Source organism: Cetorhinus maximus, chromosome 11 (assembly GCF_964194155.1).
Source record: "Cetorhinus maximus chromosome 11, sCetMax3.hap1.1, whole genome shotgun sequence".
Lineage (NCBI taxonomy): Eukaryota > Metazoa > Chordata > Chondrichthyes > Lamniformes > Cetorhinidae > Cetorhinus > Cetorhinus maximus.
Window position 1 is genome coordinate 99,924,233 of NC_135889.1, and position 14,771 is coordinate 99,939,003.

The 14,771-nt window shown below is 40.5% G+C and overlaps 1 protein-coding gene across 12 annotated transcripts in view; it reads right to left on the bottom strand.

Moving 5' to 3' along the window:
* Window positions 1-14,771, bottom strand: part of gtdc1 (glycosyltransferase-like domain containing 1) — a 423,082-nt gene that overhangs the window by 99,210 nt on the left and 309,101 nt on the right. For 9 of the 12 annotated variants that reach the window (XM_078552498.1, XM_078552506.1, XM_078552499.1 and 6 more), the window contains 2 exons: window positions 13,922-13,992; window positions 11,196-11,287 (listed from right to left, as the gene is read on the bottom strand). In XM_078552498.1, the coding sequence (XP_078408624.1) occupies window positions 11,196-11,287; window positions 13,922-13,992 (163 nt within the window). Of the gene's footprint in view, window positions 1-3,865; window positions 3,941-10,787; window positions 10,893-11,195; window positions 11,288-13,921; window positions 13,993-14,771 lie in introns of those variants that run through there. The other 3 variants (XR_013577994.1, XR_013577993.1, XM_078552503.1) reach the window with 3 other exon arrangements.

Sequence of the window (14,771 nt, forward strand, 5' to 3'; positions counted from 1 at the left end):
ATATTTCTGATGGACAGTAAGACTATTCATTTGGGGAGAGCCTGGGCATGCTGTTTGCTAACCCTGTCTCCCACCAATCTGGCTTAGTAATGAAAAATCACTAAAAATGAAACTCCAAAAACAATTTTCCCTGAAAGACTTGTAGGTTTCTGTATTCAAAGTGTTATTTACAGCGCATTTCATGTGAGGTAAATTAAAATTCAAACAATGCCAACGTTTCAAAAGTGGAATCCTTATATTCTGTAACAAATCCTTTCCTTAGATGCAGTCCTTTCATTAATGCTTATATATAAAACGAGTATTCATGTCAACAAGTAATGGGCCTTCAAATAAAAGCCCTAAATTTAAAATGTTTTTATCAAAAGGTTCTCCTTAAACACAGTAAAGAGCAATTTCAACCTTGTGTGCCCAGCATAAACTGCAAGCACAGTTAGTTAAAATTGAATGTGGGACTCACCCACTGATCATGCAGGTTGCAATTTTGTTCTGCTTTTCTGAGCAGGCAGACACCTGCCAGAAATTGTTGAGGTCCTTCTGTAAATATGCAGGTTGGACTCTATTGACTTCATTGGAACCTGACTGCCATTTTAACCAAGGTCCTAGGCAGGGAAGTAATTGTGGTTTTTCTGACAGGAAGAGGATATGGGGCCAGAAGAGGCCCAAGTAGATAAGCCGCTTCATTTCTTTTCACTTTTCTTGTGGGGCTAGGGTAGTTCAGGCCTCCGCTGACCCATGCCCACCTTGTGATCGATTTCATGTGTCAGGGACTATTTCTTCAGTCTATAGCACTGGTCTCCTGCTCCCTGACATTGCGCTCCTCCCAATGGCAAACTGATGAGGCCCAGAAGTTAAAATGTCCCAAGCCTCAAGCTTGCCAGCCTCCTTGGCCTGCCTACTCACCTCCCAATCCCCACCCGAGTTAAAATTGAAACTTATTGCTGCAGAGTTGTTTGGTAACAAAGGAAACATGCAAATATTAAGATTGATCCAAAGTCTGACATATTTTATATTCTCATTGCTATGGAAAGTTTAAACAATGGACAATAAAATCCTGTTTTTCCAAAGTTCTGCTGGTAACTCACTGGGGAAGATAGAGACTTTGGCTTGACCTTTTACCAGCCGTGAAGGTGAAGGGCCCTTGAAGATCTGAGCTGATTTTAGATGTGTTTCAAATTTTGCATTTCAGCAGTTTCTGCAGAAATTGACATTTAACCACAAAGTGAAATCTTAAATACAAGATGGAACTCAAAGACAACCTCCACTGCGTGTAGCCTCTTTAACTGAAGCAACCATTCCTGGTCCATATTGTGGTCACAGCACAAAATACCTGGCTCAAAGGTAAAGAGCTGCTCCTCATACAGATATAGAAATTAATTTATGCATGCATGGTATGTGAGCTGGACATTATTTATTTATCTGCTTGCAGTTGGGAAGCACAATACTATTTATTTTCTAGGGACCAATTAAAAAAGTACCTTACTTGTCTTTGGGAAGATCCCTTGTCAACTTCTTTTCCACTTCCTCCACTATCATGTCCACAACTCCTCCCCCATCCCCTTTCTAACAGCAAAGCTAATGATGATGCCTTGGGGGATCTGTTTCTTTTGTAAATGTGTCATCCACAGTGCTGAGATGAAGGATAACATTAAACAGCATGAACTGAGTTGCATTCTACAATAAGCCCGATCATGCATTGGACCAAACAATGAGTATTGTAGGACTATATCATTGCTGAAATAAAATTTCTGTTGTACCTTTGGGAATCTTGCATGGGACATGTAAAGTCAAGCATCTTTTCAACAGATATTCAATGAGATAATAAGACCTTGGCTTTAGTTTCCTGGCATAAATTTAAGTACCAATTTTGTTGGTTTGTGGTGCTAAAATGAAATAAAATGAGAGGGAAGAGAAAAAATCAAATAAGATACAAAGCAAACTTCTCAATGTATTTTTTGGCACCTTGTCATTGTCCTTAGTGCTGCTGTGAAAATAGAATTGGATTCTATGCAGGCCAAATTTGACTGAATGATTAAAATCTTAGGGTAATTAACAGGAATGTGTAAGCAATTATGTATCTGAAGAGAGAGGGAGAGAAAATCACGAAAGGGGAAAAAGCAAGATGGTGAGGAAAAGACAAAGTTCAGCTTTCACTGAGTTTTAAATATTGCCAAAAGGGCTATAAAGGACATGCAGGATGTATTATTGCATGCACAGGTTACTTAAACTCCAAGGGACAACACTTTAACGTTTCTATCTAGCAAATGTCAGTCAGTATTTATTTTACCCTTTGGCTACAGTTTAAGTATCCGTCCTTTAATAACATTTCACACTATCCAGTGTTTCAAAGACCAACAATACACAAATTTGACCATTTTGGAGATTGACAGTGTTAAAATATTGACCAATTTATAAATAATAATGCTCAAACCCCAAGGATATCATTACATCATCAAATTCTCTAACTTTAATGCCAAGGTAAAAACCTTTAGCTCCTACAAGCAGAGAATTATAGTTGATAATTCTTTTACTCTTGCCCTTTGGCTTCAAACACTTATCAGAACTTCAACTTCAGTAAATACTTTGATGGCAATATACATTGTGAGTTTTTTCTGTTAATACTAAGGAATGGAATATTTTTCTACTTTTGTGAGTTAGCATGAAGTATTCTCTTGACAGGTACACCATGGTAAAGTTCCCAATCAAACTGAGCAGAAGCCCTACTGCAACATTGTGACATTGCCATTTCCTCCACTATCTTTACCATCTCTCTGATCAAGATTGACAATTTAATAACCAGTAGCGCTGAATATTGGGCAATCAGATGCCCTGTATGAATCTACTGTGGACTGCATTTAGAATGGTCATGCCCATTTTACTTGTTCACTTGTTAATAACTTGCAATCATATAGTGCCATTAACATTGTAAAATATCCAAAGGCATTTATTTAAATTGCAAGAAACCCGCAAACTTAAAAGATAGAGCACTACTGTAAAATGTGAGCATCTTTACTAGGATCACAAAAACTAATGGTCACTTAGAAAGAAAGAAACTGTATTTACATCGTGCCTTTTTCAGAGCCAATTGTCCAAATTACTTTTGAGGTGTAGTCACTGTCATTTTGTAGGCAAACGTGGCAGCCAATTTGTGTACAATAAAGCTCACAAACAGAGAAATGACTAGATAATCTGCTTTTAGAGATGCTAACTGAGGAAATGGAACTCTTCAAATAATGTCATTGGTTCCTTTATGTCCACCTGAATGGGGCAGGAGGATCCTTGGCTTAACATCTCATCTGAAAGACAGCAGCTCCAACAATGCAGCACTCTTGGACTGAAGTGTCAGCCTAGATTGTGTATTACATTCCTTGTGGGGGTGGGGTGGAGAATGGAGGTGTCAGAGTGAGGAATTAACTTGTGGGTGTTGGTGTATGCGGAGTTGGGGAGGGGTTATAGAAGCAAAAATTGTTGGCATTTTGGGAACTCAGCGGGAATCTGATGACATCCGTATTTAACTGTTGTGCATTTCTAAGCACCCAGGAAAACGTTATGAAACCAGCCGATCTGAGATATAAGATTGCAAAAAGTAAACTGATTCCACCTTTAACCCTGGATTCTGGCTTTAACTGCTAGTGCATGGGTTTCCTGGGCGGTGTGAAATTCAGCAGGTTAACAAGGCGAGAGCACATCTGTGAATGATGGGGTTAACTAACTGAGAGGCTGAAAAACCCTTAAATATCAAGCTATGATAGCTGTTTCTTTAGCTATGTGAAAGATCTTTTCTCAAAGAAGTTGTTCCAAGAGTGTGCTTTCACTGCTTTGGGAGTGATTTCCAAGACTTTGGAGGTCATTTCTTCTATCTTAGACTTTTTGGCTTTGATGTCAACATCCCAGTCACCCTTTGCAGCAGCATGGAGGCTGTTTATGCAGCTTTATCTTGGGCCTTTGGTGAGGAACAGGGGGAGCAGCATCATTAATACCAGCAGCAGCAATGGCAGTTGCCTTCCCCTCAGCTACCTGCCACTCCACAGGACTAAGGGGGTGAACACAGTTCTCCAGCTCGCAAGAGGTGATATCATTAACACAGGGTATTAGAGACAGAAGATCAGGTTTCTGGACATAGCTGAGAATGAGTGCCTCAGGAAGTTCAGACTTTGGTCACTGCTGACATCTTCAGCCTCCGAGAACAATACCTCCTTCTGAGCGGACCAGCTGGGCATATATTACCAGTGTCAAGTTCGCCATTTCGCCTCCAGCCCCTTCCAGGAATCTGTTAATGAAATCTGCAGGATATTGCAATCTCCTGTGCACAGGTGCATTCCTCAGGTGAACTAATGCCATATTTGCCTGGGTTGACAATTACGTCCACTCTGCTACTGATGACGTCTGCCAGAATGAGAGGGCCTCCTGATATGCTACTCTGGCTGAATTACAGGGAGTCACAGGTTACACCCATGCGGCAATCAAGCCGCCCTTAGATCAACCAGCAGGACTCGCCATTTGAAAAGGATTCAAATCCATTAATGTTCAGATGGCATGTAACCACCAGGAGATTATCATGTACATCTATCCAAGATACCCAGAAAGTTGCCATGACGCTCACATTCTGCACCAGGCAAGTCTACTACAGATCTTCGCACTTCCAAACAGAGAGAGCGGATGTTTCTTTGGAAACAAGGTCTACCCTCTAAGGATGTAGTTGATTACACCTATGAGGATTCCCACTATTGATGCGCAGGAAACGTACAACTGAAGCCACATGAGCACAAGAGTGGTCACTGAGCAAATTATTAGGTTGCTGAAGATGAGATTCAGGATAGATATGGGGTTAAGTATGCAGCAGCAAGAGTGTCATGAATGATAGTGGTCTGGTGCACCTTGCATAACTTAGTATAGAAAACTGGAGTTGCAGGACAAGGAAGGTAACAACCAATCTGCATCTTTAGAAAAGGACAAGGAGGAGGAAGGGAAGAGACAACAGGAGGAGGAGGAGCCTGATCTTGCCGAAGTCTCTACAGCTGTTCAACTAGCTGCCAGCATGTCCAGGACAGACTGATGCAAGCATGGTTCAGCCAACCTGAGATTGTGCAGCCATAACGAGGCTGTGCCCACTGAACACCGAGTCCCAAGCCACCCTACACAAAACATTCCCACACTCAATCATCCTGCCATATTTCAGTAACGTATAAGCTCACTTTCCACTCATGCCATATTATTTACTTCAAGGCTGATGGTCACTTGACAGGTGAGAGGTTTAATTGAAAATGAATGGAAGTTTGATAAAGTTTATGCTACATAAATATTGACAGTAAAAGTGACAATCTAACAACCATGTGATTTCCCTTGTGAAATGACAGTCTTTCTCTTCCTTTTCCTATTACATGGTGCAAGTCAGAGCTAGAGGCAGGCTGCTGGTTCCCCAGCTACTGTTCAGATACTCGTGGCTGACACCCTCTAGGTTTTGGGGCTCATTTAAGACTCTGCCATTGGGGTAGGGGTTAGCATGTGGTGCTCTAACTGAGGGTGGAAGGGGCAAGGAGGGAGCATTGGGAGCACCATGAACTGATTCCCAATTTCCATGTGCCCTTTTGTCATTTTCCCGCCTGCACTTCCTATTATACAAAAGTCAATGAATACTTTGCTGCACTTCTGTGAGGTGCTGAATGGACACGGTAAAGGTTTCGCCCACACTATTTAAGCTGGCAGACGGAGTATGCAGGCCAGCATGCAGCCCGTGAGCTTCCATGTCTGTTGTTCCATGCAGGAGGCCACCTTTCCTATGAAGGCGGACACCGGTGTAAAGGCCCGAGGCATCATGGCACTTACGCTAGAGACAGACTCCTCCAATCTCTCTCCAGTGGTGTACAGGACCTCTGACAGAGCCTCACGCACTTTCTGCTATTGCTCCAGAATTGTCCCATTATTGATGGTCTCTAAGCCCAGCATCTGCATCCAGCTGAACAAAGCTTGGAGGGTCCTGTACCCTCCGTTGGGGACATTCCAATGCTGTCTCTCTCTCCAACACCTATGCCTGTTTTCTTGTGGTGTGTGGCTCACTATGTGACAACCTAACTACCAGTCCTGGAGGCCCCTCTGAAGTGTTGTATCTGAGCTGGTGCGCATTAGCTTAGAGCATTATCTGAGGAGTCTTTGTCCTTTTACACTAGCTCCAATATTGCACTATTTCTCAGCTGAACTGGCCCTTATAGCCCATAGCCTGATCTCCAGGGATGCCTCCAAGAGGGTGAGTGTGGGGAGGAGGGGGATGGTGTTGGCACCCTTCCCATGTTGAGACTCTATCAGTACGATGTTGACTCTCTCCTGACAACTGTAAAAATAATCCATTATTTTGCCAGGGTCGCTTTAAATCCCAGGGCTTGAACAGTCAGGTGCGAGTCGGCATTACGTCCACACAGTTGCTCTGATTGGTTGGGAAACCTTGACGTGGGATGTTAATGCCACACTCAAGTTGAAGAGCCACAGCAAAATCTGCTCCATGACCTTTCGGGTTTCCAATCCGCTACCAGCCTCCTCTGCTGTGGGTGGATCCAGTTGTTAAAATTCGGCCTCTGCTGTAGAGCTTGAACCCACTAATCCAGGGGAAAGGCTGCTACCAGTAGATCAAGTTGCCTTCATTGTTGCGGCACTCAGATTACAGGAACTTTCTGTTCTATTGAGGCTATGGTGGTCAGGGAACCACCTTCGAATCAAAGGCACTACTTTGCGTTTGGTTTTAGACTTGGTGTTAGTTTCCCCAAAAAGCTAATTTCCATTTCATTGCAAGAATTATGAATTTTTAAAAATACCATAAGTGTGCCAAATTGACTTTCGGCATGTCAGCAACCATTTGCTTTACACATTACAGGGAATACATTGGGCAACATATGATTGTAAGTCTGGCCAAGTGATATTGTTTTTCTCATCTATGTTTGTTTACCTTTTAATTTTTTTTATTCACCATCACTGGCTGAAAAACAAATTGAATACACATTGGAAATCTGCATTTAGCAGGATAGGGCTTAAAGAGTTAATAATTTGAAGTATTTCCTAATTCTTATCAGGTTTCTGTGATTGGGCAAATTTGGAAACTTGACAGTACAAATAAATGACAAAATTTCTAGGTGGAATTTTAGGAGATATCTCTAGCCCATAGCCATTACTAATAGAGTGTTTGCAACATCAGTTTTTTTTCTTTTCCTCACGCATTCGCTATCACTCCTTTCCTAAAGCTCATGTGGCCATTCTTCAAGTGTGAATCTAGACAGTGAGTTTCCCACAATATAAAATAGGTTCCACTGTTATTTACAATGACATCAGAGGCAAACAGAACATAGCACCCTAAACATGAGTCATGGCCCAGCAGTGTGATCCTTTGCAAACTTTTGTTTCAAACTTTTTGTAGTTTTGTGCTGCTAGCTAATGTTCACTAAGGTTTGTGTTAAAACTGCCTGAACTGAAATTACATAGGAACTATTTAGAGGGACTTTCATCCCATCAATCTGGGTTTGATTCAAATCCATGACCCAGAGATGAAAGTACAGTATGCTTTCCCACTGCACCACCCAATCCCCATATCATTAACCTCTAGTCACTCACTGCTTGAAAGTGTTTCCAGGCCATAATAACTACACGGTGACATTCTTGTTAATCACATTTACGTTTCACTGCCAGAATTTAACATTCCCTAAAATGGCCTACAGATAAAGAGAGGGGGCACCTATTCTTGGAAACGTTCTAAGAGACAATTGACCTCTCATTCATTCAGGGAAGTAACAACTGCAAAAATGTAAGAGCACACATTATTGAATTAGAAAAGGTTCAAATACTGGATGCATTTGGAGAGTTGGCAACAGTTTCCCTTTAAAGCTCAGACCTAACCAGAAGAATGTGCAGTATGCAGTGTGCAGGAATGATGAGGAACAGAAGAACTGTGCACTCAGCATTCTGAAGTATTATGAGCTGGCATCTGAACCATTGCCAAGTTAATAGACATTGAAAGATAATGACTTTGAAATTGTGTGTTAAATTGAGTTTTTGTTTTGCACATTTTTGACCTAATTGACAAGGTTTACCATTTTGCAGAGTTAAATTAATGGGATTCTTTTTATGTTAAAGTTTCATTCAAATAGCTACTAAAATTACAGCGATGTAAACTGGTCCAGTAAAAAGCTATTAATAAATTAATGCTACCGTACGTTGTTTTAGTTAATAAAATACCAAATGATATTCAGAAAAGCACTGCAGCTTAAGTTTCCAGCTGCCTTGGCATTTCAGGTTACGGTTTGACTTTTGCCAAGAAGCACATGCTTCCCATTGGGAATCCAGTTGGATTTTGGAATTGTTTTATGGAACTCTATTATATCTTATAAATACAGTAAAAACTCAGAGGGCAGGATTTCCCGGTCGGCGTGCGGGGGGGCGGGACCCGCATGTGGACACGTAAAATGACACGGGATGATGTCAGGCGGAACTCCCGACGTCACCCCGTGTCATTTCAACTTTCAGGTCGGCGGGGGCGCAGCTGAATCAGCTGTGTGCTCGCTGACCTGTCAATGGCCAATTGAGGCCATTTAAAAACTAATTGCACTAGGTAAAGGGCCTGCCCGTCCAGCCTTAAGGTTGGCGGGCAGGCCGGGAGCCCTGGCGGGCTTCAGAAAAAGCATGAAACCTCATCCACGGAAAGGAAGAGGTTTCATGTAGGTTTTCAAAAATTTTATAAAAGTTTAGCTAAAAGTGATGGACATGTCCCAACTCATGTGACACTGTCACATGAGGGGACGTGTCGGGGAAATTTTATTTTTCTATATTTAACATCTTTGAATTTGGCGTCGATCTCCCTGAGGCAGCACTTAGCCTCAGGGAGATGAGTGCGCTCTTTTGCGTGCATGCGCGAAAGAGCGCACTCTTGGTTTAGGGAATCCACCCCCCCCGCCCACACAGGGAGCACATAGCGCTTCCTGGCGAACATCACGCTGAGCGGGCCTTACTTGGCCCGCCCACGTAAAATGGCAGTGATCCCCCAATGGGGAGCGCCGATTGGAGGCGCGCCTGTGCACGCCCGCTCCTGAACCTCCCCCCCGACGGTGGGGAAAGTTCTGCCCAAAGAATTCAGGGGCGACGGTAGTTTAGTGGCAATGTCACTGGACCAGTAAACCATAGGCCCTGGCTGATGGTTTGCCACGGCAGCTGCTGGAATTTTAATTCAATTAGTAACATCTGAAATTGAAAGCTAGTCTCAGTAATAGTGACCATAAACTAACAATTGTTGTAAAAACCCTCTGGTTCACTAATATTCTTTAGGTAAGGAAATCTGCCATCCTTATCTGGTCTGACATACATGTGACACCAGATCCACAGTAATGTGGTTGGCTCTTAGCTACCCTCTGAAATGGCCTAGCAAGCCACTCAGTTCAAGGGCAGTTGGGCATAGGTAACAAATGCTGGCCTTGTCAATGACACCCACATCCCATGAAAGAATTAGGTTTTAAAAATTCCATACGATTCTTCAGAATAATGGAAGCAATGTATGCTTACAGTTGTAACAACACACAAACAATTCTGATACTGTAAATTTACTTATTATCCTTATTATCCTTATGCATATAACCTTCAGGCATAATTTACGTAATCCTTGAAAGGTATCTACAAGGCCTACATGCTATCCTGCATGCAAGTATCCTTTTATACAAACATTAGTTGATTGCATTTAAAAATATTTCGCTACACATTTTTACCCTGATTATATTCATCAAAATAATTCTGATAGAACTCTTCCATTTCTAAAGCATTGCAGAAATCTAAAGGCTCTGCATATCACCATATGAATATGTCCATCTACCATCTGAACGAAGGTTCGCTCTTTAATTTGTTCATTCCTTGTTTAACCTGCTGTATACCTTTATTTTTGGAGGAAAATATATATTTTTTGGAAAGTATACATCATTGATGCTGAAATTTTATTTTGCTCTGATTATTTTTATTCTTTCATGGGATGTGGGCATTGCTGATGAAGCCAGCATTTGTTGCCCATCCCTAGTTGCCCTTGAACTGAGTGGCTTGCCACACCATTTCAGAGGACAGTTAAGAGTCAACCACATTGCTGTGGGTCTGGAGTCATATGTAAGCCAGACCAGGTAAGGATGGCAGATTTCCCTCCCTAAAGGACATTATTGCATTTGCTGTGCAATATGCAAGATTTCTACAGGGTCTACTTAGAATTTTGGTATTGACTGTGCCTTTAATTGCTAATGGCCATTGATTGTTTTCAAGAACAAATCATTATTGGCATTAAAATTTGAAAAAAAATGTTTTTCCTGAATTTTACAGACACACAACGTTCCCTGTAAGCTGCATGACAACACAAAAGTCCCAAACAGGCCATGCACAAGTTGGTCCTTTTAAGCTATCACCTGTGCACTATTGCACAAAAAACTTAAAGGGACCGTGCACATAAATAAATCACCCACGCACTTCAAAAAAAAAGAGGGAATGAACTAGAGGGATACCCCTCAAATTTCTTGCCATTTGCCATTGGGTCCAACATGGTAAGTTATTTTTACTGAGCCTAACTTTCAAATATGGCAAGACAATTGACCCATTTAAAAGTTAACCTGCTATCTGTTTTGTTTCCCTAATAAGTTTGGCTTAGTCTTAGGTTAGCTAAACATCTGAAAGGAGATGGGTGTGTTCACAACCATTTTAAAAAAAACCCTTGAAATTGTTTAATGGATTTGAGAACCAACAATAGGAACAAATTGGGTTTTCATTTCACACACCATGCAAGTTCAAACCATTCTAAACACAGCAGTGCCTCAACATTTGTTGTCGTTAATGTGGAACCAGCCAATTCCTGTTCATGTAGCACTAGAAGTGTTGGTTTTCCTGTTCATCCTAATCTAAATAAACTGAAAGCATAGTATCTAAACCCTCCTTCTTTTCAAGTTTTGAGCTGGTTTAATTTTTTGAATTAACTTAGCAATGTTAAATAAACACAATATTTTTTTGAATAGTGGCAGTTTTTGACAGTGTAAATGTTTGGCTCAGTTCTAATTTATGCGATTACAAAATAAAGAAGGACCAACTCAGATGTTCATTGCTTGGTAATTCAGCCTGTAATGTAAATGGCAGCACCTTGTAAATGCAACTTTTGAAAAACAAATGGTTGTCTAGGTTTTTTTTCTGTTAATTAAATAAACTACCTGAATAACCCTCCTTCTTGCAAGATCTGGTCTTTTGCAGAAATTCTGAAGCCTTTTAAACAGCTGTTCAGGTGTAGAGTAGAGGTACACATCTGTAAGTAAATCAGATGGAAGTTTTTGTGAAACAAGCCTCAGAGAATGTATGCAAACATTAAGTCATTTTACTGATTAGCACTACATACTGTTCAGCTTTCTATGGGAATCTGAAGCGAACAAACAGAACATAGCTCTGGTATTAGGTACAGTAAGATGGATGTTATGGAAGGAGAGTGTACATATAATGCAATTTGCAGTGCTAACCCCTTGGTGAGAATCCATACTCCTGCTAGAAAATAAAGCTTTGTTTTATAGGTCAAACACTAGCTTCAAAAGATAGTATAGGTTCAATCAGTATTTCAAATTGCATCCTTCATTTGTTCTCGTGTTACCTCTCAATTTACATAGAATTCTACCACTGTGCCACACCTTGTGAAGGTTCTGTCAAAACCAGGGATGGGCAATTTCCTGGAATTGTTCTCACTCAGCCACCATTATTTCACATACAGCAATGTAATACTGGTGGAACAGGAGCAGCTCCAATAAATTTTACAGCCCATGTCTCCAAAAAGCAAAACAGAGGTCTCTGCACTGTGTGTGCTGGGCAGGCCTTAGTAAGGTGACATCTTCAAAACAGACATCAACTCACTGGTGCCTCAAAATGCCAAGCAAAAAAGTATCTTGGGAATAAAGATCCTGGCTTGGAGTTTGGCCATAGTTTGCTGTTGTGCCTCTGAATTCATGCTGGCATCAAACTAGGTTCTTAAAGGGATGAGGGTTTTGTGGTGAAGACTGGAGTGCACAATTTGGCAGTGTTATACCACCAAGCTTGTGTTGCAGCACAGTATACATTGGATTAAATCCAGCACCAACTTGCCAATAGAAACTAGGTAGAAGACTCTGGCAATATCTAACTCACTGGTAAAACAGTATTTTTTTTTCCTTTTATACAATAGCCCATTCTACATAGGGATAAGGAATGTTACAGGTTTTTACAAAAGAAAAACTGCTTAAACAATATCCTCGCACACGACAAAATTCTTTCTAAAATATAAATTCAATAAAGAATGCAATAAATCCAACAAAGTATTTAATAAATCCAATAAAGAATGAAGCAGAAGCTTCTTTAACCAGAGAGTGTTTAGAATGTGGAATTTGCTACCACATGGAGTATGACATAGCATAGATGCCTGTAAGGGGAAGTCAAATAACTACATGACACGGAAAGGAATAGGATATGCAGATAAGACTTAGGTGAAGTAGGGTTAGAGGCTTGTGTGGAGCATAAACAACAACAGAATTTTTATATTTTTATAATTGGGCTGATTGGTGTTTTTCTGTGCTATAGATCCTGTGAAATTCTAAATTATCTCTTTCATACAATCATTAATTTTACAGGTCAAACATTTTTCCTATAAGAGGAACTATATACATTGGTACATTCAATAGAGTAGATATTTATAAGAAAAGATTTGAAAATGATTACATTTTAAGGTTTTGTTCCTAATAGGTAATTATGGTTTGCTGATTACACAAACTAAGATGTGAAATGGATAACTGGCAGGTTCTTTGGACTCTAGGTGCTGTCCTGATGATCAAAATTTACCCACTGAAAGGAAAAATTGTTTCACTCAGCACAGTACTTTTTGTTAGCCCTTTATTAGCTTAATTTAGTTCAATATTTGCTTTATAAAACAAGGATTCCTCAAGTTCCCAGCTTTGCAACATTTATACAGATTTCATATTCTTTTTACTTCCTTTACTGACAATTTTTCTAAAAAAAATTTCAATACATATATCTAGCTCTGTAAAACATGCTTTGTGGTCACAATTTCTATTTGAAACTGAGCCTCGAGATTACATTGCAGCTAGTGTGGTGGGTGATGACTCTATACAACTTAAAATGGCCTGGAACTTGACTGGGGCAGGGATCACATCATTTAGGAGGTAAGAGCCTTTACAGATAGCACTCAATCCATGTAATCACTTGGACTAGATTTGAATGCCTGAGGGAACCGTAGAGGATTTTCAAGACTATTTTTTTTCTGTTACACATTCATGCTTCAACCCTGTGCTTGCTGACTTACATTGGTTCCCAGCCTAGCAATGTCTCAGTTTAAAATTTTCATCCCTGTTTTCAAATCCTTGACTTTGCCCTCTTCTATCTCTGTACCTCCTCCAGCCCTAAAACTCTCTGAGATCTCTGGACTCCAATTCTGGCCTCGTGCACTTCTCTGATTCTAATCACTCAACCGTTGATGGCCATGCTCTCAGCTGCTTAGTCCCTAAGGTCTGGAATTCCCTCTCATAACTCTCCATCTTTCTACCTCTCTCTTCTGCTTTATATTACTCCTAAAAACCTACTCTTGTCCAAACTTTTGACAGATGCCCTAATATCTCATGCGCCTCGGTGTCAAATGTTTTGATAACGCTTCTGTCAAATGCCTTGGGACAGTTTAGTAAGTTAAGGATGCAAGTTGTTGTTGTCAGCTTTAGTGTTTTTTCTCTGCTTTTTTGGCTCTCCCAAAAGGTTACATGGCTGTGGTTAGGGCAGTGGGTCTGAGAGGAGGGAAGAAATGTTTAGTCATGGTGCTCCAGCCATCATGGTGTGGGGCAAGCTCAGTGGAATAGTTGTGTCTTTCAAGCCTGTCAATTTCATACGTTCATATATGTTAATGCAAGTAATTTACCTGGAAAGATCTCCGGATAAGCTAAGGCTTTAGGACACAATGGGTAGCAACCACAGTGAACTGCTTCCAACCTAACAAATTAAAGCACTTCAACAGGTTAATATAAAAATTAGAACAAAAAACAAAAATATACAAGTAAAATTACATATCATGAGGAACTCTATATGCTTCCAGGGCTAAGAAATCCAGAAATATGTAAAGTAATCAGTAAACCCTTATTAGCATAACTATCTAACTTGCAGGGCACAATTCTGAACACAACTGATATCTTCACTTTCTTATTCTGGGTTGACACTATTTTGAAGTTTAAGATATTTGAACTTTAGCTGTAGATGGAATGTCTTGAGGTACATGATCTTAAAAAAGTTCTGTTTGTGTTTTCTAGTTAGAGGGAAGTGGCCAGTTATTGATAGGAAACGAGTTGTTCCTCAGCAATAATGTGGCTATTTTGGTTGATACAAGCTAACCTAGAAACAGGAGCCCTTGCAAATAGGCACTGTGGTCATGTTCTGTATTAAAATAATTTCAAATGCTTCAAAATAAAAGTGTGTTCACCTCAAAATTGGACAGTATATCTTTGCAGTCAACTACTAAAATAATAGCCAGGGGCAGTTTGAGCATCCAACTGTGTTCAATAATTATTTATCTTGAAAATGTTGCTTTTTTTTGTAGTTTAGGGTGCATTCACACATTGCCTGGAACCTGTTTCACAGTGATGCTCACAATGATCTGCAAATGATGGGTCAAGTGCAGATGGAATGATTCTCCAGACCTGACTGCTAACCCTAGCACCATGCCCAAAATGCAATGTATCTACGGTCTTTCATAGCTTGGGTCCAAGAGTGTTGAG